The sequence below is a fragment of the Orycteropus afer genome, unplaced genomic scaffold (assembly GCF_000298275.1).
Source record: "Orycteropus afer afer isolate SDZICR_OR568_19922 unplaced genomic scaffold, OryAfe1.0 scaffold00026, whole genome shotgun sequence".
Classification (NCBI taxonomy): Eukaryota; Metazoa; Chordata; class Mammalia; order Tubulidentata; family Orycteropodidae; genus Orycteropus; species Orycteropus afer.
The window spans coordinates 16,062,956-16,087,547 of NW_006921613.1; the positions used below are offsets into that span (position 1 = coordinate 16,062,956).

The window sequence follows — 24,592 nt, forward strand, 5'->3', positions numbered from 1 at the left end:
GTAGAAATCTTCAGAATAAATGAAGTTACCAAAAGCAAAATCATTTATGTATTTTTATTGAAGTTAAGTAAATTGGGTATAAATCCCCTGGAGAAGGCTATCATGCTTGGTAAAGTCAGCGAAGTAGGGGAAGATCCTCAACAAGATGGACTGACACAGTGGTTGCGATGATGGGCTCAAACACAGTTATATGTCTGAGCTATAGCACAAACTGTAACTATGTTTGAGCCCATCATCGCAGCCACTGTGAAGATGTGAGGATGGCACAGGACAAGGCAGTGTTATGTTCTGTTGCAGACACGGGCATTATGGGAGCTGACATGACAGCACCAAACAACAAAACTGGGCATAAATTGGATCAATCTTTTGTGAATAGAAAATGCCATGGAAATTGACTCCAAGGAGAAATTTGGATTCTTTAGAAAAGCTTTTCAGTATAGTTGTACCCACTCAATCACTGTATCACTCAACAACTCTACTGTACTCACTCAATAATAAAGGTATTTTTAACAGTAGAAAATTAAGTTTTAGGATTTTCCACTGAGATACTACAGGAGAAAATATTCAAGAAAATTAACATCCAACCATTAAAATTTTTATGAACCTTCTGTGGCATCTATCTCAACTCTACTCAAAGCCTCAAAGATTAATTCTTATATCTTAAAGGATTCAGCAAGACTGCAGCATTGTTAATCTCTCATTTCAGTTGTCAGAAATTAATGGAACTAACTTTGAGACTGCTTTAAAACAATCCAAGGCACTCCTACCTAACCAGGAACACATTCTATCTTCTGACTCAGGGCACATACCAGGAATTGAATACAGATCAGAATAATCTCACTGACGAAAGCTTTTGTAATTTCTAATTATTATTCAGGTTACATGTTCCTTCCATGGAGGATAAATTTGCTCTTGAAAAATGCAAGTGAGTTTGAGTTAATCTTTTCTGTTAAAATTAACTTTATTTCTCTACAGCCAATAAAAATGGTGATATAATATGCATCATCTCAGAGATATAAGAAGGTAAAAACATTATGCACACAATGAAAAATTTTACACACACCCAGTCTTCCTCCCAACCCCAAAAGAAAAGAAGGATACAGATGTCACAGTGAATAAATACATTTGATCTTTGTATCCTTTTAAAGAATGTCTGTCTGGATTTCTATCATTAGGAACTCTTTTAAGAGTTTTGGAGCTTAAAAAGTTCATTTATTCTCACCATTCGATACAACAGTTCTCCATATATGTAGCCAACTTAAAATGGCTGTTAAAACTAAACAGAACCATAATAATTTCATAGGTCAGTGTGACAGACATTTCCACTATTTTTTAATTAAATTTACCTGACCAGTTGCTTTTTAGGGTCTAGTATGTTCAGTAACTTGTCTGCATACACCTTCTTAGAAGCAGTAAAAAGAATGATCTACAAATTCAGGGGAAAAGAAGTAATCATTATACATGATCTAAATATGAGCATTATGAATAAAATAAAAATAAATACATAATTAGCTTAAGCATTTTTACCTCATACATCTGAGACATTCGTTCCAGGAATTCCCTGAAGAATGGTCTTAATCTCACATAAACCTGAAGAAATATAAAGATAGGCTTCAACAAATAAACATATAAAACAGAAACCACTCATTCATAAAATATGCTGTGTTCTAACTTTGAATGCATATAATCAAGAAGTACATATATTAGAGTAACAGAAAAGTTTACTAGATGATCACTCAAGCCAAATATATTTCACACACAAGGAATCACTTAAAACATCTTTTGGTAGGGTAATAATAATCACTGGTGATCATTTTTTAATAGTTAAACAGAAACATACAATAGGTACTTCACTGGAATATAATTTTAATAAACAAACTAAAAATGGAAGGCTTCTGAGATTTTGATCCACCAGTCAACTCCATCTTCCAGCCAGGTAGCATCCATCCAAATTATTAGGCAGGCTGTGTGTCCACTTCTAGCTGACCTGTCTCAATGACCTTCCTCAACAATTAATTTCTTCTCAACAATCACCTGCTAATAATTCTTTTATTTTAAACAGAATTTTTCAGAAGTTAATGTTGTTGTTCTATATCTACTAATTCAGATATAGCACCTAAATGAGCATTATTGGGTACTTGAGACAAAATATGTCAAACATACTAGTTCTAAAAATGGTCAATATTAAGGAAAGACTACAGTACCCAAAGAGCTGCCTTATATACCTTAGTTTCTTATTTCTTGCCTACACTTAATGTAGTTCTTCTAATATAAGCCAATATTAAAAAAGCACAGAAATATAAGCCATGTGTTTAACCACTAAAAGTGATTTAAGAGATTTTGACTCTTCTAAAATATATTTATTTTGTGATATAGAAATATTTATAGGAACACCTATAGTGTACCAGGCACTGGACCATGCCCCAGACTCACCAGACTCAGATTAAAAAAATAAAGAACATATCCACACAAAATGTCCTCATGACAAAAATCCAATTCTGGGAATGTTTTAGGGAAAAACAAGGATAAAGTATGCAACAAAAGATTCTGGGATTTAAGGACTATATTTTACCCTATCTTTGTAATATCCAAGGCCCAAATGGTAGAAGATAATGTCAAATATATGGTTGTTGTTGTTGTTGTTATTTGCCGTCGAGTCGGCCCCAACTCATAGCGACCCCTCCTTAGGTTTCCGAGGCAGTATCACTACAGAAGTAGGATTGCCCAACCTTCCTTCTGAGGAGTGGCTGGTGGGTTTGAACCACCAGCCTTCTGGTTAGCAGTTAAGTGCCTTAGGCACTATGCTACCAGAGTTCTATTATAACTGCCTGAAGTTAGGCATGCTCTTTAAGATACTCATTTAGTTCTTCCCATTCTAAAAAATGAATCAACAGCAATGTCTTTTTCAGGTAGCAGTTACAAAATTATCTTATTGAGCACTAAAGTTTTATAACCGACTTCCATTTTACAAACAGAGAAGAGAGGCAAGTTTACGTGACTACACAACTACTGAATTTCCCTAAGAACTGATCACTTGTGAAAGACAAATTTCAAATGATTATCAATATGCTAATAATATTACACTATCTCCATCTCCAGGTTAGAATGATAAAGTTTACTTGTTTTTAATCCTATTAAGTCAAGTATTCTCTCTTAATATCTTGACTCATCAAAAACAAAATAAGCCACGCACCCTACACCCCAGCAAATGAAAATAAGCCAAACCACAGTATCTAATCACCATCGTTTAGGGATGAGGTATAAAAAATTTATTCACTTGTGACATTACTGGAGCTCTTTCAGCAATGACAAAACGTATGGATAGAACAAAAATTTTAACTGTAGCATTGCTTATTATAGTAAAAAAATTAATAACTTAAATGGATTGTTTAAATAAATTAAGGTACAAAAAATAAAGATAACGTGGAATAATGAAAGTTCTTTCTTCAACCCTATTCTGATGTTTAAAAAGTGTGTTTAAGTGTATGCAGAAACATACTTAATATGAATAACTGCTTTCCTAACACTTGTTTTAAATTCTTCTAATTAATCTTGATATTATTATCCTGAAATATTTGGTAGAGCTGTGGCCAAACACACCTGATTCGTTTGGTAAGCCAAACAATGATCAATTGTAGATATATTGCTATTTTAGTGGCAATTATCACCTTTTTTTAAAATTTTATTTTTAAAAACAATGAATCTTTTCAAAATAGATTTGTGATGGTTAAGAAAAACCCATTAATCCTGAGTTTTCCTGGGTATTTCTGTTCAATTACCTCATTTCAAGGAAGATGACTAACTATGAACCACCAGAGCCTTTTGTTTGTTGCTAAAAAGGTTTATCACTTAAATGCATTTAGTAACCAAAAAAATTCATCTTTGCATACATGTAAATGCTTTTAATGTCTGTTATCACTTGTCCCATATTGTAAACTAAGATAAACAGGACGTTTGTAATTTGGGACTTGTTTCCTCTGAAAACCAGCACATTTTGATATCAGACAAGTATTTCCTAGATTTAAGAATTTTATTTAAACAACCTAATTTAAATGCTATTTTCCAAGCATCTTCATAATTCATAAGAAGTAGAACACTGTTCAAAGGTGAGATTTTCCAATTTCTTAAACACTGACTTCCAGGTTAGGTCAAAACTTATTTATAACTTCATTATAACTGCATTTTATTACCTTGACTATACTTAAATGTAAGATGCACCTTAAAATTTGACATTACTTTCAACTTGTGTTTTTTCATCGGGGATGAAAGGTCATACTGAAGGTGAAGGAATACACTAAGACTGTTTCCTAACCATGACAACACAGTAATTGCTGACTGCAAAACTTCCCATCTTCAAAATGATACAACATGATTTAGGAAAGCAAAAAGGAAGGTGTTTCAGAATTGAAAGACAAAGGCAGAGACTGAGGTGGCTAGTGAAAAAAAGAATGTCATTTGGCTATATTAAAGGTAGGTGTGAGCAGAAATATACAGACATCAAGAAGCACTAAAGAACATTTGGAAAGTAAGTACAGTATGATGGCTTTAATTTTTGAGAATACAATTCCTTGTTGTGTTAGGTTACAAGGCTATATAAACATATAGATGCATACACAGACATGCCTCCAAAGGCTACAAAATCTATTCCACAGATGCCCTTAACTTCATTCTTCTTCTCCCATCTTTACTCTCTATACAAAGTTTCCTGTCATAAATTGTTTAGTCTGGATTTTCTGTATTTCCTTAATCCACACCTGTCTCTACTGAGCATTTCACCAATCTATTTTTCAAACTTGGAACTCCTCAAAAGTATGTAATTTCTCAAATGTAAGTAAGGCAAAAGCTTCATTTCAGCATGTTCTTCCAAATCTAAAGCAATTATTTTTATCTACACTATATAGGTATTTTGGGAGGGGGAAATAAAAAGTTTAAAAGTAATACCTGTTGTAATAGAAAACAAAGAAAATTCTGTAAGATTGACTACTACTCAAAGATAGGGATTTATGAATATGTTTATTATGTAAAATTTTTATAATGAAATCTATTAGAATAATATTTGCTACAAAGTAATAACAGAACTAACCTAATACATTGTATTGTGGACTGATTTTACCACTATTTAAATTTTATACAGAGAAGCAGTGAATTTGTAATAGAATACATTGAAACACTTGATATGATATGAATAATACCCGAGAATCAGCCTGCACTTTGACAACAAGACAATGAGAATCTTCTAGAATTATATATAGATAGTCTTAATAAGGAGCCGCGGTGGTGCAGTGGTTAAGCACTTGGCTGCTAACTGAAAGGTCAGAGGTCCAAAATCCACCAGCTGCTCCGAGCGACAAAGATGTGGCGATCTGCTTCCATAAAGATTTATAGACTTGGAAACCCCATGAGGCAGTTCTACTATGTCATGTAGGGCCACTAAGAGTTGGAATCACCTTGATGGCAACAGGTTTGTTTTTTTTATGTTTTGGCTAGAAATGGTTAACTGAACTAGATTTAATTAAAAACAGTACTTAAGATAGTAATCCATTAAAAAACTTAATTTAAATTTTGCATGGTATAAAATCTATCTAAATTTGCATTCATGTCTAATTATGCAATTTCAAATTATATACTAATTTGTTAGTTTACCGAACCTTTATCTATTATCATAGATCTTTAACAGCATGACAAAAAAGAAAACAAAACAGTTTCAACTTAACAAACAGCTAGGAAGAAATTTCTTACAAGGTTTTTTTTTAAGGAAAATTATTTAATATTTTCTCTCTAATATCATTTGAATTCATAGCTACATTGCTACAGGTAAAAAATGAAAAACACCTGAAGTAGGGCCCAGGACACTGAAAGTGTTAAAACTGTTCATTATTATTATTATTATCCACCTTGCTATTTAAAAGTAATCAGTATATGGAGAATTACTGGGATGAGTATGAGTCCAAGGGGGCAGAAATGGGCAAGAGAAAAGGACTAGGACTACAATCTGTATGCCTGAAGTGGGGAAGTAATAATAAACTGTCTCAATTGATAGCTTAATATTTAACTTAGTTAACATTTTCTTAGTATCCATACCAGACCACAGAGGCAAAACCCAAACCTTCTCCAAGGAAAGAGGGTTGCTCAAGTGAGCCCTGTGGATGCCTCAACTTCGTAACTCATTTGAGTGAAGTGATGTTACAGTCATCCTTTGCTTCACACAGTTCCAAAATAAGGTAGACTGCTGCTGGGGACAGTATTTGGAGGTGGATGAATTGGGGATGAACAGGTAAATACTAAAACATCAAAACCAGTAAGAATTTAAAAAAATAAAAAATCTCCAAACTAAGAACCTTTGCAGAACTTTACCCTGTGTTAGACAGAAATATATCTGAAAAAGAATTTTTAAGAGTCCAAATGAGATAAACTATAGCTTAATATATTAATGTAGATGACATATTAAAAGATAGAAGGGTAATTTTCATCAAGTGAAAATTGGCCATTTTAATAAAACAAAAATATTGCTTTGAAAAAGAAACTCTAAACTTCAAAGTGAATGAAGCCTTCAATTTAATATGCTTAATTATCAACTATCACATCTCTTAAATTTATAGAACATATTTAGATGTTCTATAAATTTAATTTATATGTTAATTTAGATGTTACATGTTATTTTTTAAATGAAATACTAATTTTCAGATACATTTTAAACAAATGTTAACTAAGTTAAATATTAAAACCAGGGGTCAGCTATAGTCTTATTGGTGAACAGAGTAAAAAATCAGATGCCCCTGCCATACTTTACAGAATGAGGAGTTGGACAACACAGATACGTTTGGCTGCACTGTAGTGAAACATATGAGGCATCTTCTTTTTGTCTTCAATCAGCCACGTTTGGGCTGAGTAGTTCTATTACATCTTCAAAAATTGAACTCCAGTTCTTGATGGAGACACCATAAAATACCTTCTCTTATCTTTTGAAAAGTAGATAACTATACCTTTCTTTTTATTTAACCTAAAGTTAATAATGAGTAATTATGAAGAAAAAATCAGCACTAATGACTATACCTACTAATAAGGATGAGAAAGTCACTCTAAAATTATCTAACTAACTGCAGAAGTATTATTCCCTACCAGCTAAAGTATTACTCCTTTCTTCAATACCTAGGGTCCAAGCCCTCAGATTTAAGGTACAAACATTTGCTTTTGTAAAACAAAATTATGTTTTAGGAAAGTCTGCAACAAAATGCCTCTACAATTTAAGTAAGAACTTGAGAGAAGGAAAAGCTTGATTAGCTATTCACTACAAAACTCTTCATCTAAGTGCTTGTTTTCTTCACAAAGTACAAAATAATGCTGACTCTCCTAGGAAAGACCATATAGAAGAGATAGAAGCCATGACCCTTTACTTCTCTTGTATGCTATAAAATGTTTGAGATGCTTAGGAAAATTATCCTAAACTGTAAGATTCCTGAAAAGAAAATAAACAAACTGTAATAAAGTGAAGAGGCTAAGCTTTGCTAACCATGGTTCCCCACCCATCTCTCCCCCAACTTCTCCCACAAAAGCAATCTCTATTAAGAAAACAAAGCATCCTTTATCAAGCAGCTCCCTATAGGATCCTATCACTCCTTGAGTGCTTACCACAATCTGATTTCTGGCCAGCTGACACAAAGTTTGTTGATTTTACTGATCTTCAGAAAGCCACTGACTGGCTATAGTCTTATGGTGAACAGAGTCAAAAATCAGATGCCCCTGCCATACTTTACAGAATGAGGAGTTGGACAACACAGATACGTTTGGCTGCACTGTAGTGAAACATATGAGGCATCTTCTTTTTGTCTTCAATCAGCCACGTTTGGGCTGAGTAGTTCTATTACATCTTCAAAAACTGAGCTCCAGTTCTTGATGGAGACAGAGGAAGGTCACTGAGGTAGTTCAGCTCAAGAGCTAAGTGAAAAATCTGTCTTTTGATTCAGTCCTGCTTGTGGATAGAAGTCATCTTCTGGATGGAAGAGGGAGTGAGATGACCTAGAGTCTTGAATTGGTGGATCTGCAGGAACAGAAACTAAATACAGTGGAGACCTCTTAACTGAGTAACACCACGAGATGGATTTCCTGACATTGTGTCAATATAAGCTAAATATAAAGATTAAACATGTGCTTTAGAATTGATCATGCACTTGTTTTTCCAGTTATCAAATGCATTTTACCATTCAATGAATAAATACGTTTTCCCACAAACTAATTATAAAAAAATATAGGGGGGAAAAACTAAGGAGAAAAAAAAAAGGACCCACTCAAACAGAAACCTATATACTTTTCCTTTGTGAGTGCCACACCCTCATTTAAAAAAAAAAAAAAAAAAACTCAGTTCTTTCTTCTTTAGAATGACTTTTTCTCCATATACATAAATCTGTCTGTTCCATTTAAAGTACTAGTAATTTATATCAAATTTGAGATGGGTCTTTAAGTCTCTTATTCCCTAGATATATGGAACTCAAATATACTCAAAATACTAAATTTAGGCTTGAATCATCTATCTTTTTGTAAATTCTAGGATTTGCAATAACCAAGTTTGTTTCTACTTATCAATCAAAAGAAGAGTACATATCATGAAGTCAGGCAATCTTTAAATATGAGTAATGGCCACCTCAAATTTTCCTCAATCTTTGATCTGAAAAATCTAAGAACCACAACCAGATTTCTGGGGCATCTAATTTTTTCTTTATGTTAATAAGAATTTTGAGGAACATTTGCTTATACTTCCACTTAGAATTTGAATATGTAAATTTACTATATATACTCTCTTAATAGTTAGACCAGGGGTCAGCAAACTACATTTTCTGGCCCAATTCCAACCCATCATTTGTTTTTATAAGTTTATTGGGACTCAGCCATGCCTATTCATTCACGTATTGTTTATGGTTGCTTCCACATGGCAGAGTTAAGTAGTTGCAACAGAGACCATATGGCCCACAAAACCTAAAATGTTTATATCTAGCCCTTGACAGAAAAAGTTTGCCAACCCCTGATAAAAGACCATTTTTAAAACATATGAGACAATTTAATATATTTTGAAAGAGAAATGACATGTAGAGCTAAAATTATATTTTGGTAAACTGTAACAGATTTACCATATAAAGGAACAAAAAGCAAAATGAGTTCCAAGAGAACACTTATCAATAAATCCCTGATCCTATCTTAGCATTACCATTTTATTTTAGTTTCTGACATATTCAAGAGTATATACAGTATTCTACAGATTTCTACTTTTAAGTGGGCCACATTATATTGAAGTGGTTAAATATTTAAGTTACATCTTACCTAATGTTGTTTCTCCAAAATCTCTTAGAGCATCTCAGACCCTTGTGTATATTTCTTCTTTGCCAGTAGATGGAGACAACACCACTGAAAGTTTAAAAGACATCATTCCCTGTTTAAAGGGAGCTTGCTGGTCTGAAAAATTGGGGGAACCCTAACCCAAAGATTTCTTCAAAGCTACTTTTAAAAAAGCAGATAGAATGGGCTATGCCAAAACCAGAAATCCAAAGGAATATACCCAATATTGACTATGGACATCCTCAAAAATTTACTAAGGGGAAACTGAACTCTCCCCATGATGTAGCAGTAACTAAATCATAATATTAAAATGTAATCATCTCTATAGCTTGTAAGCTTCAAACTTCCTGCTTATTGCTCCTCATTTATGCTCAATCATTTATTTTTCAGTTTCAGAAAACATAACTTCGAATATATAAGAAAAAAAGTCCTTTAACTTCCAGAGAGATGCAGTACAAATATGGTTTTCTAAGCATTAATCATATGTACTGCTAAGAAGCCTTTTGTGCAAAATAAGACAACTATCTAGATCCACATAAAATAACAAGAACTTTATAAGAGAGTTAAAGTAGAAATGGCAGAAGGAATAAGAAAAAATTCAATTTTATGGTCATACTGAAAAGAAATGCTCACAAAGGGGAAGAATCAGACTCATCTACTTTCTAAGTTTTTTATTTCCCTACTGAAATGACTTAAACAGAACAAAAGCCATTTACAAGAAATAAATTTCAAATCTTGAAGCTTAAGAAGTGATTTCAAAATCATTATTCACCTACATTTTTCAAATCAATAGCTTTCCTTTCCAAAATCAAAGCCCTAAAGCCATTGTTTTTGGGTATAATTTTAAAGGAAAAATGAGGTTATCAAATTGAAAAGAGAGAACTAAGATACTGTTTATTATTATTTGCTACAAGACTCCTTTCCTTGAAACACACTAAACAAGAACAACCTATTTGACAGCTTTGTAATTTTCCAAGAGAGAATGTTTCATGAAGAAAAAGATTTACCTTAAACCAAATATATCCAGTTAGGGAGGAATTAAAAAGTCTCAACCTTAATTTTATGTATATTTTGTTCATCCTTTAGTTACATATCAGAACTAAAATCAGTTTACACAAAAGGGAAGTGAATACAGTATTCCAGTATTACCATACCAATAGTACCTCTCAGGGTTAAATTAGAACTGACAATAGCTGCTAAAATAAATCCTCTCATGACTCATTACAAGATAAAACAGTTGTAGAGTAAGCCCTGAACCACAAACTTCTATTTAACACTGAAATTTTATGATTCCTAAGAGATAATAGCTATCATCTGCCAAGAAAACTATAACCACATTCCAACTGCCTATTAAGAATACATAAACAACTATACACACCTTCTCATAATCCATATGTAAATATTCTGTGGCTTTATTTAGTTAATCCTTGGGTTAGCTTCCTCTAGACAGACAACAAACTTTTTGACCTTTCCACAAACCTTCAAAACCTACTTTGTGTGAAGATAATGCTAATTAAATAACATAACCACCCCCACAGAAAGGCACTTTGGAGTTTTCAAAGTATATTGACTAACATTAATTCAAATCTTACGGTAGAAAAATCCCATTCAAAAAATAAAAACCATGGCCAAAACACATAATCCACAGCCAAATGCTAACAATATCTGCATTGTGTATTGCTATCTGCCCATCAGTATATATATGAGGGAGGAATGACTCAAATCCTTAAGTAAAGCAATAACCAGAAGAGTATTTTGGAATTCTGGATTAATACAGTAGCTCTATCAAACTGCAATCTACAGACCATAGTACTACAACAAAAATATAATGACCAACAAGGATTGAGTTTTCTTTATAATAATTGGATTTTGGGGAAAAGAAAAAAACAAAAACAAAAACAAAACCCAAAAACAAAACACCAGGTATTATTAGCCTGGCAAGTTTCTCTTGGGGATCTATGATGTCAGTGCTCCTGCCTCCACCTGCTGGCAAACAGAGTATGAAACTAGCAGAGATCACTGGATAAAAAGTTAGTATTTTTTTTAAACAAATAAATGTTGTTTTATGTAATTATTTAGCGTGGTGCTACTTTTTGTTGATAAGTCATTAAAATATCAATGAAATCCATTAGGTGGTATACAGAAAAACATGTTTAACTATGCAAGAAAAGGAAAAAATAAAAAAATAAAAAAACTACAAAAGATTTCTTGGTTCAGAACATTACCTAAAAATCCAGAAATCAAATTTTAAAAAAATTTTTAAATTACCTGATAAATGACATCTTGGAAAAGGACTGGAAAAGTAAGTGCTGCATCTTCTAGCTCATTTAGACTACAGTGCACTAGTGTTTCATCCTTAAAATAAAAAGCACATATTGAATGAACCAAGATACTAAAAGAAAATTCAAGTGATAATACTATGTATTTGTGATCACAAAAAAGTTTATTAAAAGCAGCCATTAATATGTAGAATTTAAAATCCATAATTTTTTTTTAAACTCTTTATTCTGATTTGGGTCAAAGTTTACAGAATAAATTGGTTTTCCATTCAACAACGAACACACATTTTGTTTTCTGAAGTTGATTATAGTCCCCACATTGTAACAGAACTCTTCCCACTTCCTCCATGTGTTTACCATTTCCCTTCATCCTTCTTTCCTATCCTTTCCTGCTTTCTAAACTTTATCCCTGGGAAAATGCTGCTCTTTTGATTACAAATAGTTGATTGTTCTACCTCCCTGGTTGTTATTGTTCACACCTTACACGCCTATCTATACTGTTTGGTTGAAGGAGCTCTGGCGGTACTGTGGTTAAAGCATTGGGCTAACCAAATGGTCACCAGCCCTAACCCACCAGCTGTTCCCCGGAGAAAAGATGAGGCCGTCTGCTTCCATACAGATTTATAGCCTTGGAAACCCTATGAGGCAGTTCTGCTCTGTCTTGTTTGGCTTGGGGGTGAGTTCAGTTCCAGGCCTGAAGGGTGTCTAAGGGCCATAGTCTCGGGTTCCACAAGTGTCTATCAGACTAGTAAACCTGTCTTTTTTTTTTTTTTTTTTTTTAAATCTTGAGTTTTGTTCCACATTTTTCTCCCACTCTATCCAGGACCTCCTTTTGTGATCCCTTTGGGAAATAATTTTCCTAGTTTGGTTCTCAAACTGTAATCTCTGGATGAGCTGCATCAGCATCATCTGGGAACTAGTTAGAAATGTAAATTCTTCAGCTCCATTACTAATGATTCAGAAATTTGGTGGGGGTGGAGCTCAGCAATCAATGTTTTAGTAAGTTTTTCAGGTAATTCTAATGTGTGCTCAAATTTGAGACCCACTGCTGAGTTCTGCAGTTGCCAATTTTCTGGTAAGAAAATCATATGCATACTACTGTTTTTTTTTTTTTTAACAATGCACAAATGCAAGTTTAGAATCTAATTGCTAAATACATATATACATACATACATATAATTTTAATTTATGTAACTCCTTATCATCAAATCTTTTACAAAGAATCTTATATTAGGAAATAAGTGCTTTAGTATCTCATGAATACATTTCATAGACATATACACACTACTCAACTAAATTACCAGTCAATAAAGACTTCTCTGATTATAATTATTTTCTTATGAAGAGGATAAGAAGATACGGATCAATCAATCTAAGATATATACAAATATTTATATTTCTCAAATCCTATAAGGTTAAAAACAGGGCTTTCTTTTATATTAAGTAGTAATAGCATTTATTTTTAAAACAAGGTGGCTAATAACTATCCACAAGTTTTTTCAATGTGTTTAAGCTCAATTAAAATCAAACACTTATGTTCATACCTTTTGATTCCACATCTTATTAGTTGGAGTGTTTCTTTTAAGCTAAACTCTGGGGAGGCAAAGAGCAAAAACTCTGGCAGTAGAACTAGACTCAGAGCTACACACAGAACAATGCCCTTCAAATCCATCGAACAGTCTGGAGAGGACAGTGCTACTGCCACCACCAAGTGGTAACAACTGCCTCTTGCACCAAAGGTCCTGCCTGTCCCATCACTGCTGTCCAAGAACTTGGTCTTACTGCAAATGCCACTGCTGTCCCTGCTAACTCTCAATTCAAAATCTGGGTAGTACACCTAAGATCAACACCTACACTGTGTCTGTGTCCTAGCTGCAAAAGAGACTGATGTTTTCACCTTTTACAGAGAAGGAAGGTTTTGCCTCCCACAAAGACTCATCAACTCCAGAATAAAATATGCTCCCAAAAGGTAGAAGAAAGCAATTAATTAATAAGGACAAAAATAAAAATGAATGAAATGGAAAACAAACAAACAAACAAAAATCAATAAGCAAAAAAACCTCTAGATACGTCTCATTTCTGTTAATAGCATACCAGACTACACAGTTCAAGGCACTCTCTTAGTATCATAAGAAAAGGTCTTCTTTCTTGTACAATGGAATTACGGTCACTCTTATCACTTCTTCTCCTATAACATAGCGAATCATTCTTACTTACTTCTGTAAAGTTATTCATTTCCACTCAGCCAATTTTTATTTTTCCTTCTCTATTTACCTTCACATTAGACTCAATTTGCTATCATAACATCAACTTCTAACATCATCAAAATCTAGCAGAATCCTTTTCAGTTTCTTACACACTAATTTGTACTTCAAATCCGAACTCTCACGATCAGCTTCAATTTTTTTCTTTCTATTTTTATTTATCCTCTAATAATATATCTTAAAGATACTTAAGGAAGACCGAAGAAGAGTTGATGCTTTTGAGTTGTGGTGCTGGCAAAGAATGCTACCAGATCTGTACTGGAGGAAGTGCAGCCAGAATGCTCCTTGGAAGCAAGAATGGCCAGACTTCGTCTCACCTATTTTGGTCATGTTGTAAGAAGGGACCATTCCCTGGAGAAGGATGTCATGCTTGGTAGGGTGGAGGGTTGACGAAAGAGGGGGAGGCCTTCAAGGAGATGGATTGATATGGTGGCTGCGGTGATGGGCTCAAGTATAGCAGGGATTGTGGGGCTGGCGCGGGATCGGGCAGTGTTTCGTTCTGCTGTGCATGGGGTCACTATGAGTCGGAAACGACTCGATGGCACTTAACAACAACAACAAAGATACTTAGGAATTCTAGATACCTCTCATACCTTTTTGGCTACGGGAAAGACTAAGATGCTGAACTATAACACAACTACACACTAATTAAAAATTTAAAAGAATATGCTTTACTTCAAGATAAATATTCTGAGAACCAAATCATATTCACAATTACATGGTAAGAGCATCAAATGCTAAGTAACGAAATGTATTCCAATATCGTATGATGGATACATTTAGTTTTGCTAATATAGGCAATGGTAAATGTGGTGATCATATATTAAATTTGATTAACAAAAGATGAGATTTTCAGTTTTCAAAGCTCTTCTGGACATCTAAAATATAAACGTTTATGCCACACCAAGAGAACATAAAGGTTTTATTAGTCAGCATTAAGAGATCATGCTTTTGAGATTTATTAATAAAAGTTTACTGATATTAAATAATATGCAAAAGTAAGAATAAGAGGAGTATGGTCTTATATAAAATTAACACATTGAGATCGAGATTATATGTAATAGTCCTTCAGGAAAATGTGATCTGACAAAAAAGGAAAAATCTGAAACCTAGGCATGATTCCAATCAAAATTAAATCAGGATTTCTTAGGAGATTAAAAAACAAACCACAAAGGTCTCAGGGCTAGGGGGTGAAGAACTAATCTAAACACAAAAATAAAAGCCTAATTTATTTTCAAAAGGTAACTGATACCAACCAAACTAAGGACCCTTCCACTAAAGTATGCTTAAATAAAAGCACTGTATGAATATTCATACAGTGTTTTATTTAAGGCATTTTGGACTATTACTTAAAATAAGAATTTAATCCCTTTTTTCTCCTCTACAAGGAGCCCTGGTGGTACAGTGGTTAGGAGCTCAGATGCAAACCAAAAAGTTGGCAGTTTGAATCTTCCAGCTGCTCTGTGGAACAAAGTCGCAGTCTGCTTTCGAAAAGGTTACAGTCTTGGAAATCCTATAGGGTAGTTCTACTCTGCCCTGTAGGGTCACTATCAGTTGGAATGGACTCAATAGCAGTGGGTTTCGTTAGGGTGAAGATTCTTCTCTACAGAACACACTTACCAGGTCTAAAACTAGGGAGAATTCTGGTGTGCTTCTTGTTTTCAATGGAAGAGCAGGTTTCCTATTTAGTTGTTCTTCTGTTAATGGTGGAACATGCTTGATGAAATAATACCTATAAATCAAATTGTTGAAAAATTTCAACATGTCTACTTTTTATAAATATAAAATATATTACTAAATTCAGCCCATCTTTAATTAAGAATGCACATTTAATTCAGTAAATCAAACATCTAAATATGTAAATAAAAGTAGAAATATACTCCATGAAAGTATTAACACCCACAGGTCACATGCTATTTGTAATACACCATTCAGCTTCTCTTCCACATATGTACTCTAAGTCTGCTCCAAGGAAAACAAACAAACAATCAAACAACAAACAAACTCACGGGTCAAATACTTCCCAGTCTTCTTCATAGGTGGCCTCTGCATGGGCTGATGAATAACCACTATCTGGAGTTACTGGTGCTAATATTTAATAAAGTAAAAAACCAAACTGTTAGTATTTCTCAATGTTTCCATGAAGCATACATATATTCTTACTGCTTCTATATAAGATATTCTTGAACCCCTGTGTAACTTAAAGATAAACAGATATGTTTTGTGAACAGTGTTTAAAAGCAAATTTACTAACATCTACCTCTAATTCAAGATCCAAAGAAAATAATTACCACTAAAGACAAAATGATGAGCTAGATCATGGCTTATAGAATTAAAATTCCTATCAGGTAAAAGAAAATTTACTGCTTATATTTATGGTTAGAAAAATATACTCCACAAAAATTCAATAGAAATCAGATTGTGTTTATATGAAATAACCATAAAAATTCCACATGCTCTCACAAAGTACCTTGAACATATAGTTAGTCAGTCAATGCATGCTGGCAATAGACCCATAACCAAAACAAACCAAACTCACTGCCATCGAGTCGGATCCGACTCATAGTAACCCCTCTCCTTGGGTTTCTGAGGTAGTATCTCTACGGAAATAAATTGTCCAACCTTTCTTCCGATGAGTGGCTGGTGGGTTTGCACCACCAGCCTTGTGGTTAGCAGTCAAATGCCTTAGGCACTACACTACCAGAGCCCCCACAATAGATCCATAGTGGTTTTTAACCTGGGATTCGTGAACAGTTTCTAAGATGTCCATGAATCCCAAGGAGATAGATGAAAAAAAGTTGTATGCACATTTTTTCCAGGAACCTCAAGGCTTTCTATGACCTTACAAAGTTAGGAAATGCTCCTCTACATAGTTATCACTGCTTTATAAGATCTATTATTTTACCTCCGATTTATAAGCATCTAAAAAGTAATCAAGAAGCAGTTCTATATTCTATGCCACATAGCCCACTCTATGTTTCAGCTAAAATATAGTATCAAGTGATGGAGTTTTAGGAATTACAATTGGAAATTCGAAGACAATAATTACAAACTGGAAAAGAGGACAAAGATAACCTGCAAATTAAATAAGTAATGGCAAAGTTTAAGAGGGAATCCAATACAAATTGCTATAATTTTTCTACAGAAATGGAATGCTGGTAGATAACAGTCTTTCTGGATAAAAACTAACCTTTTTTTGCTATTATAATGTATGAATACATTTTGAGACAGTCAATATGGTGTGTATGTTCAATGAATGACAGAAGATGTAAAGCAGAATGACTGAACTTTATGCCAATAATGGGTCACTAGCACAAGAGGATAATGAAAAACATATTTTCAAATCACTTTACTGTTTTGAATTCTTATTAACCTCAGAAAAACGAAAGGTGGAAATAAAGTACATTTATCTAGTGCCAATAAGCTAAGTATTTTTTGTATTTAATTTCATTTAGCATTATTATTATTTGTATAACTAATATATAATTGCAGGTATCTTTAATTACACATGTAATTGGGAGTCCCTGAGTGGCACAATCAGTTAAGATGCTTGGCTGCTAACCAAAAGGCTGGTTCAAATCCATCCAAAGGCTCCTTGGAAGAAAGGTCTCGAGATCTACTTCTGAAAAATCAGCAACTGAAAAATCCTATGTATGGAGCAGTTCTATAGTTCTACTGACACACATAGGGTTTTCCTGAATTGGAACTGACTTGATGGTAACTGTTTTTTTTATTATTATTATCATTATTAATTATCATCATTAATTGTTGCTATTATCATTTAAAAGCTAAGAAAATTGAGTGTTAAGAGAACTTAAGTAAGCTGTCCAAAGTCACATAGCTAAGCAAATAGTATAGCTGTTTTAATCCCTGGGCTATCTGAAGCCAGAGTTCATACTTTCTTGTACCATTCCAATTAGTAAGGAAGGGACTCAGCAGCACAATGGTTAATTAAGCACTTGGCTGCTAACTGAAAGGTTGGTGGCTTTAAACTTCCCTGCTGCTTCCCTGGAAAGAAGTCCTGGCAATTTGCTCCCATAAAGATTTCAGCAGTTCTACTTTGTCCTATATCATTGCTTTGTGTCACAAATGACTCAACAACATACAACAAAAGTAACAACAATCAGTATAGAGAACTAATTTAGCACATGTTCTCCAGTTTCCCATCTCACGTGCTCACCAGCCTCTTTCTTGTTCTCTTTGGCTACATCCTCAAAGTTAAGGAAAAGTACCGTTTCTGTCATTCATATATATGCATCTTTTAAGAGCAGTATAAATGTTATCTCTATCAGATGATCCTCCCAATCAGAGTAACTGCTACATTTGTAATACCTCTCACCACATTGTTAAGTAATTTTTCTGTATATTTGGCTCTTTATATTGTGAACTCCTCAAGGTCAAGGAGCGTCTTCCTCATGTTTATCAACAGGGCATAACACAAATAATAAGTGCTTATTAGATGTTAGAAGAATAAATGAATTAATGAAACAACTTGAGTAAATCTTACTTTTCCTCTTTAATAAAAACCACTAGAAGTTACAGAAGTCCCTTCTTCATCCTTACAGCTGTCAAAGGGGGAGAGAGGCTTATGCAGCAGCACAAAAATATAGGCCAAACATCAAACAGGAAGCCTAGAGCCCTGGACTTTAGTCAGTATTTTACCATTCACTAGCCTTGTAACATTGGGTGAAGTAATCAGCACAAAATGGTAGATCAATGGTAGGTTAATTCGTGAATCTTTCTCACGCAAAAATGAACTGTCTGGCTCATAATCCTTGATGTTTTACCTACTAGATTCAATATTATTTTAACACTATAGATATTAATCTCTATTTGACTAATTTATAACAAATATTGCTACTTTACTTTTCATATTGATACTACTGTGTTGAACTGTATGGAAGTTTCATAATTATAGCCATTTTTTCTTCAAATATCTTTTGCCGTTTCAATTATTTTTAAGTTTCCCCTCTTTACATCTAACAGAAATATATTATTCTGCTTCATTATACCAAGCTACATTTCCTAATCAATACATACTTACTGGGCTCTCTCAAATATCTGTTATAATAAGAAATAAAAAACAGTAAGATAAAACAAAATACTGAAATGGCCATCTTCAGTTTTATTTCTGCTTTTAAGTAGGTTCTAAAGTCCACCAAACACAATTAGCCTTTTATGTCCATCTACCACAATCCTTAAAGGTAAGAAATTCCTGATTTCCTGTCTTTCCACATTTCCTCAACGATAGGGACCTAGCAATTATGTTACGCTTTTGTAAGGATTCAGACTTAGGCTGCAAGTTTGGGAATATGGAGAGATCCAGGATCAGGAGCCCCTTTAAACATATGAAACATACAAATATGAAGGTGTAAGAATGTCTTTAGGTAGGGACCAAGACTGGTACCATTAAAATACATTCAAATGTTTATATTTATTAAAAAATAACATTTCAAAATGACTCTGGATTTTTGGTTGTTGTTGTTATTGTTAAGTGCTGTCGAGTCGTTTCCGAAAACCTTATGAATAGCAAAGAAACACTGTTTGGATTTTTGGGAGAAAATTTTATTTCTAATTTTATCTTTTGTTTTAAATTCAAGGAAGAAAAATTTATTTAAAGTATTGTTCAAGAAAAAAATATTAAAATACTGTATTTTATAAACTATTCATAAAGATGTACAAGAAAAGGAATTTTCTTCACCTGTAAGGGGTGGGATATCACGATTAACTGTTTCTTCTGCTTCTTCTAAACCATTATTTATTGATGGCCTCACTTGAACTGCTTGATTTGAGTAAGCTGCTCCATTAGTTGATGTAGTAGTACTGGTAGTGATCTCATCCACCTGTTCCATATCAAGTTGTTTTACTATCTCTTCAGCTTCCACAGCCTGTCCTGGGGAATCTGATCCTGATGTTCCTGAAATCATGATTCAGTATACTCACTATCATCATTTTAGAATTAATGCAACAGAAGAACTAAATATAATTATCATTTTACAATTTATTTAATCGGACTAATTCAACAGTTGGGGATAGCTCAGATCACTGTTAAATGAGCCTTTTCTACACATTTCAAACGAGCAGGAATCAAGACCATTAGAGGCAAGAGTAATATCTATGAACAAAGTTTTTCTTAAAACCTTCCATATACTTGAGAAACATGCATTTACAGACAAATAACAACCATAATTTAGAACTTTTTTAAAATTAAGTATCTCTATTTTGTTATGTGTTGTTGAGTACATTTCGACTCATAGTAACCCATATGCTTGAGCAGAATTGCCCCATGTGGTGTTCTAGGCTACAATCCATGGGAGCAGATCACCAAGTCTTTCTCTGCAGTAGCTCTTTTTTTTCCTCCTTTATTTCACATACATAGTAAGTCCTCATGTTACGAACACCTGACTTACGAACAATTTGTATTAGCTCTTTAATGTCATTGTAATTTGCCCTCACTTGGAAATGACTGAACCAATCCCTACGCGTAATAAATGTATCAAAATCATTACTTGCAGTCTTTCAATCATTGAAAAGCTTTCCAAATTTTCTTGCACTAAGATACCCCAAACCCTTTGCCAGCAAGTTGATTCTGATTCATAGCAACCCTAAAGGATGGATTAGAACTGCCTCCTAGAATTCCAAGGCTGTAAATCTTTTTTTTAAATGTATTTTACTGAAATATAATTTATGTATACAATGAAATACACAAAACTGAAGTGACATGGGTCAACGCGTTCTTTTTTTCCCCCCAAGTGTTCTCTCCCCTCCCCTCCCATCCCTGGCAACCAACAAAGAAAGTTTCCTTCCATATATAAACCTTTCCTTGACCTTCCACAACAAACTAATACTATATTCTGTCCTTCTGTGATTGACTTATTTCACTCAGCATAATGTCCTCCAAGTTCATCCATGTTATGAGGTGTTTTGCTGACTCTACATTATTCTTTAGTGTTGCATAGTATTCTATTTTGGTTACCCATTCTACTGCTGATGGGCACGTTGGTTGTTTCCATCTTTTTGCTATTGTAATTTGTTGTTGTCATTTTGTTACATGCTTTTTCATGGTGTCTGTGGTTGCTCTTTAGCCAAACATTTAAATTGTGCCACCAGGGCTCATTAAATATCTCTATATTAACTGATAATAGACAATATTTATTAGGTGCCTACTATGTGTTACCCAAGTAGCCCTGGTGGCCCAATAATAAATATGGAAGTTTATTTCGTTATACTCAGCCATCATCCTGTTGCCCTTGCTGCCTAATTTTTATTCCACTATGGAATGATACCAACTCTTTCTATTGCTTTCTGAAATCCTCCAAATTTTAAATGACAAAATAAGAATAATCAACTTCCAATTTTCTCAACTTCCTTACAGAATACTCCTTTTCCCACATTGCTTTAAATTTAACCTCTTTCCTAAAAACATCTCTTCTTGATACTCTTCACTCAAGGCTCTCTATTCTCCCATACTCTATGTATTAACTCAGTCAGAATTCATTTATCCTCACCGCTGCTCCCAGGCCATTAGTTTTCCACTATTTTGCAAAAATGCCTGTTCCTTTGAGACTGATGTCACCTGGCTATACTTAACCATACTGCTGTCATCTGTTGCCAGCACCTCTCTCAGTCACAGAGGACTGTAACACCTAGCTACCAGTTTACCACTCTATTCAATGCCTGTCTAGTTGTTTTTACAGGTGATGGCAATGATTCATCCAATGACTAATCCTCAAAGTTCTTGCTCTGTTTAGCTCTCAGCATCTTCACTTATACTCTCTTCAGCAGTTATTACCATGGCCATACCCTGGACATGAACATTAAGAAACTGATTACCTCTCAAACCTGAAATTCCAATACACTAATCCCATACTCTGGTAGCATAGTGGCTAAGGCATTTGACTGCTAACCAGAAGGCTGGCGGTTCAAACCCACCAGCCACTCCTCGGAAGGAAGATGGGGCAATCTACTTCCGTAGTGATACTGCCTCGGAAACCCAAGGAGGGGTCGCTATGAGTTGGGTCCGACTTGACGGCACATAACAACAACAACAATTCCATACCAAAGAGCTCTGGTGGTGCAGTGGTTAAAGTATTCAGCTGGTAACCAAAAGGTGAGCAGTTCAAACCCACCAGCTGCTCCAAGGAACAAAGATGAAGCAGTCTGCTTCTGTAAAGATTTACAGCTTTGAAAATTCTATGGCGCAGTTCTACCCTGTTCTAAAAGGGTCACTATGAGTTGGAATCAACTCAGTGGCTATTTTTTTTTTTTTTTTAAATCCCATACCACAACCTCCTAACCTCCCAATTATCTATGTGATAATCCTATCACATGTGATCTTTAAACTCAATAAATACCAGTCCTTTTATTACAAACACATCCCCAACAGCTTCTTCCCTGCTCTCCCCATAGAATTCATATTGCATCACTTCAACTTTTCTCAAGCAGACGACTCAGGGTCCTTGCCCCCTTGCCTTCCTACTGTCCTACATCACAGAAATCCCTCTCAATCTTTTGGGTATAAATAAGAGATTGGCTCATAAAATAAAGAATATCACCCGTGATTAGTAAATTCCTTTACAAAATCATTTCAGTGAGCCCAAATGGTCAAAATTACTCTAAAGCACATATGAGATGGTAAGGAGGGCATGGAACACTAGAGTACTGGAAATGTACAACCAGAAAGGAACGAATGAGAATGGTGACTCACTGTGAAAAACGTAACCAATATCACTGAACCATTTGTGTACAAATTGTTAAACAGGAAACTAATCTGCTGTGTAAACTTTCACCTTAAACAGGGTATTATTAAAAAAGAAAAAAGAGAAAGCAATCTCTATTGATTCAACCTAACCAACTGCCTTCTTGGCTACTGAAGGAAAGACTGTTCCTATTCCGAATAAAGCCCTCTAACCTTAGCTAGGCCCATTCTACTGCTGCTCCACACTTTTTTGGGTGTGTCACCACCTTTTTCTTATTCCTCACAGCAACCATTCTAAACTTGCAACATTCTTTTCCAGTCCACCAGAACATTCAAAGCAAATGACACTATTTCCTTAAAAAAAGAAAAAAATTAAACAACAACTCCTTTTTTTCTTCCTCAAACACCTTCCCCCCCCATGCTTTTCCCCCCTCAAATATCTATTTTTGCATGCACCTTCCCAGCTTCTTCCCTGTTGCTGGAAGATGTGCCTTCTCCCTATTTCAATTCTAATCCTCCAGATCCTAAACTCTGTCAGTAGTCTCAAGAATCTATCTCCATTCATTATTCTCTTTTTCATCCCTCTATTTTCAATTATAAACCTCTTCCTCTCTATTAGACCCTTCCTTCTCTAAGTTTCTTTCCTTCAAATTCCTCATAACAATCATCTCATTCTTATTCTTCTAACCCAAGGGTGTAATGGGTGTTAGGGTTTCAACTCTAACTACTCCTTTGAAACTGTTTGGGCAAAAGAAACCAATGACCTCCTAAATACAAGGTTCAGTGGTGTATTTTCAGAGCTCATTTCCTTTTTGTATCTTTATAATTGTTTGAACCTGGTTGTTTATAGTTTCTCTTCCTTTGGCTTCTCTTACACAAAGTCTCTCCTGGTTTCCTCAGTATCTTCTTTGTTGGATTCTCTTACTTTGTCCAGTTCTTAAATGTTTTTCCTCAAGATTGTAGTCTTGGTCTGCTGATTTAATTTATTCCACTGGTTTCAACTAGTATCTATAAACTGATGACACCATGGTCAACTGCCATTGCCAATTGTCAAACCCAGAATTCTTCTGAGCTCTACATCAGAATAGCAGATAGCTATTAGACTTTTGTATTTGGCTGTTTCATGGCATTTAAACAGTATGGTCTATATTAAACTCAATTATCTAACTCCCAAAAACTTACTTCTCTCTCCCGAAGGTTCTACCCGGTATCATCTTAATTTATCTTCTCTTTCACATCAATCTATGCCCTGAATTTGTTCATTTTACACTCTCTGATGTGTCCTCTCTTCTCTAATAGCATAATTAAGGTCTCATCAAGACCTACCTGGACTATTGCAGGCCTATTCATTTTCTTTCTGCCTCCAACCTCTATACTTTACAATATAGCCCACATATTACTATCAAAGTGAGCTTTATAAAATACCAGTTTAGAACCTTTCATCTGACTCCCACTGCCTAAGGAGAAAGTTCAAATACCTTATCACTTTAGCTCTACAATTTGACTTCTTTATAATTTTTCGACTTATCCCTTGCTATGCCCTCCTCAAATCCAATGCTCCATCAGTGACAAACTAATTATAGTTTCTCAAACATACTCTGCTGTTTCTTTCTGTGGAGACTTTGTTCATGCTGTTCCTCCTGGAATGCTTTTTCCTACTTTGCAAAATCTACTCATTTTTAAAGATTTGGCTTTTCTACGAAGTCTTCTGTGAACCATCAATCCCATTTTCCAGAAGAAATGACCACTCCATTCTCAGAATACTTTTCTGTGCCATATACAGTCTCTATCACTGCACCTATATACATTCATTGTACTTTCTCATTTACATGTAGCCCTCTCTCTTATAAAATACAATAAGCTCCCTAAGGGCCAGGAGCACGTGTTTATCATGTTTGAATCTCCTGTGCCTAGCACAATGGATGGAACCCTATAGATGCTCAATAAATATTTATTGAACAAACTGAAATCTTAACATTCCTAACATGTAAATATAATTATCCCATTTCACAGATTAAGACGCA

At 34.4% G+C, this 24,592-nt stretch overlaps 1 protein-coding gene across 1 annotated transcript in view; it reads right to left on the reverse strand.

Annotated features, from left to right (window-relative positions):
- CTDSPL2 (CTD small phosphatase like 2) overlaps positions 1 to 24,592 on the reverse strand; it is a 41,932-nt gene that overhangs the window by 4,804 nt on the left and 12,536 nt on the right. Inside the window, exons 4-9 of the mRNA XM_007935240.2 lie at positions 19,572 to 19,787; positions 15,880 to 15,958; positions 15,491 to 15,602; positions 11,596 to 11,682; positions 1,528 to 1,590; positions 1,347 to 1,426 (exon numbers count right to left, since the gene is read on the reverse strand). Coding sequence (XP_007933431.1) covers positions 1,347 to 1,426; positions 1,528 to 1,590; positions 11,596 to 11,682; positions 15,491 to 15,602; positions 15,880 to 15,958; positions 19,572 to 19,787 — 637 coding nt within the window. The remainder of the gene's footprint in view (positions 1 to 1,346; positions 1,427 to 1,527; positions 1,591 to 11,595; positions 11,683 to 15,490; positions 15,603 to 15,879; positions 15,959 to 19,571; positions 19,788 to 24,592) is intronic.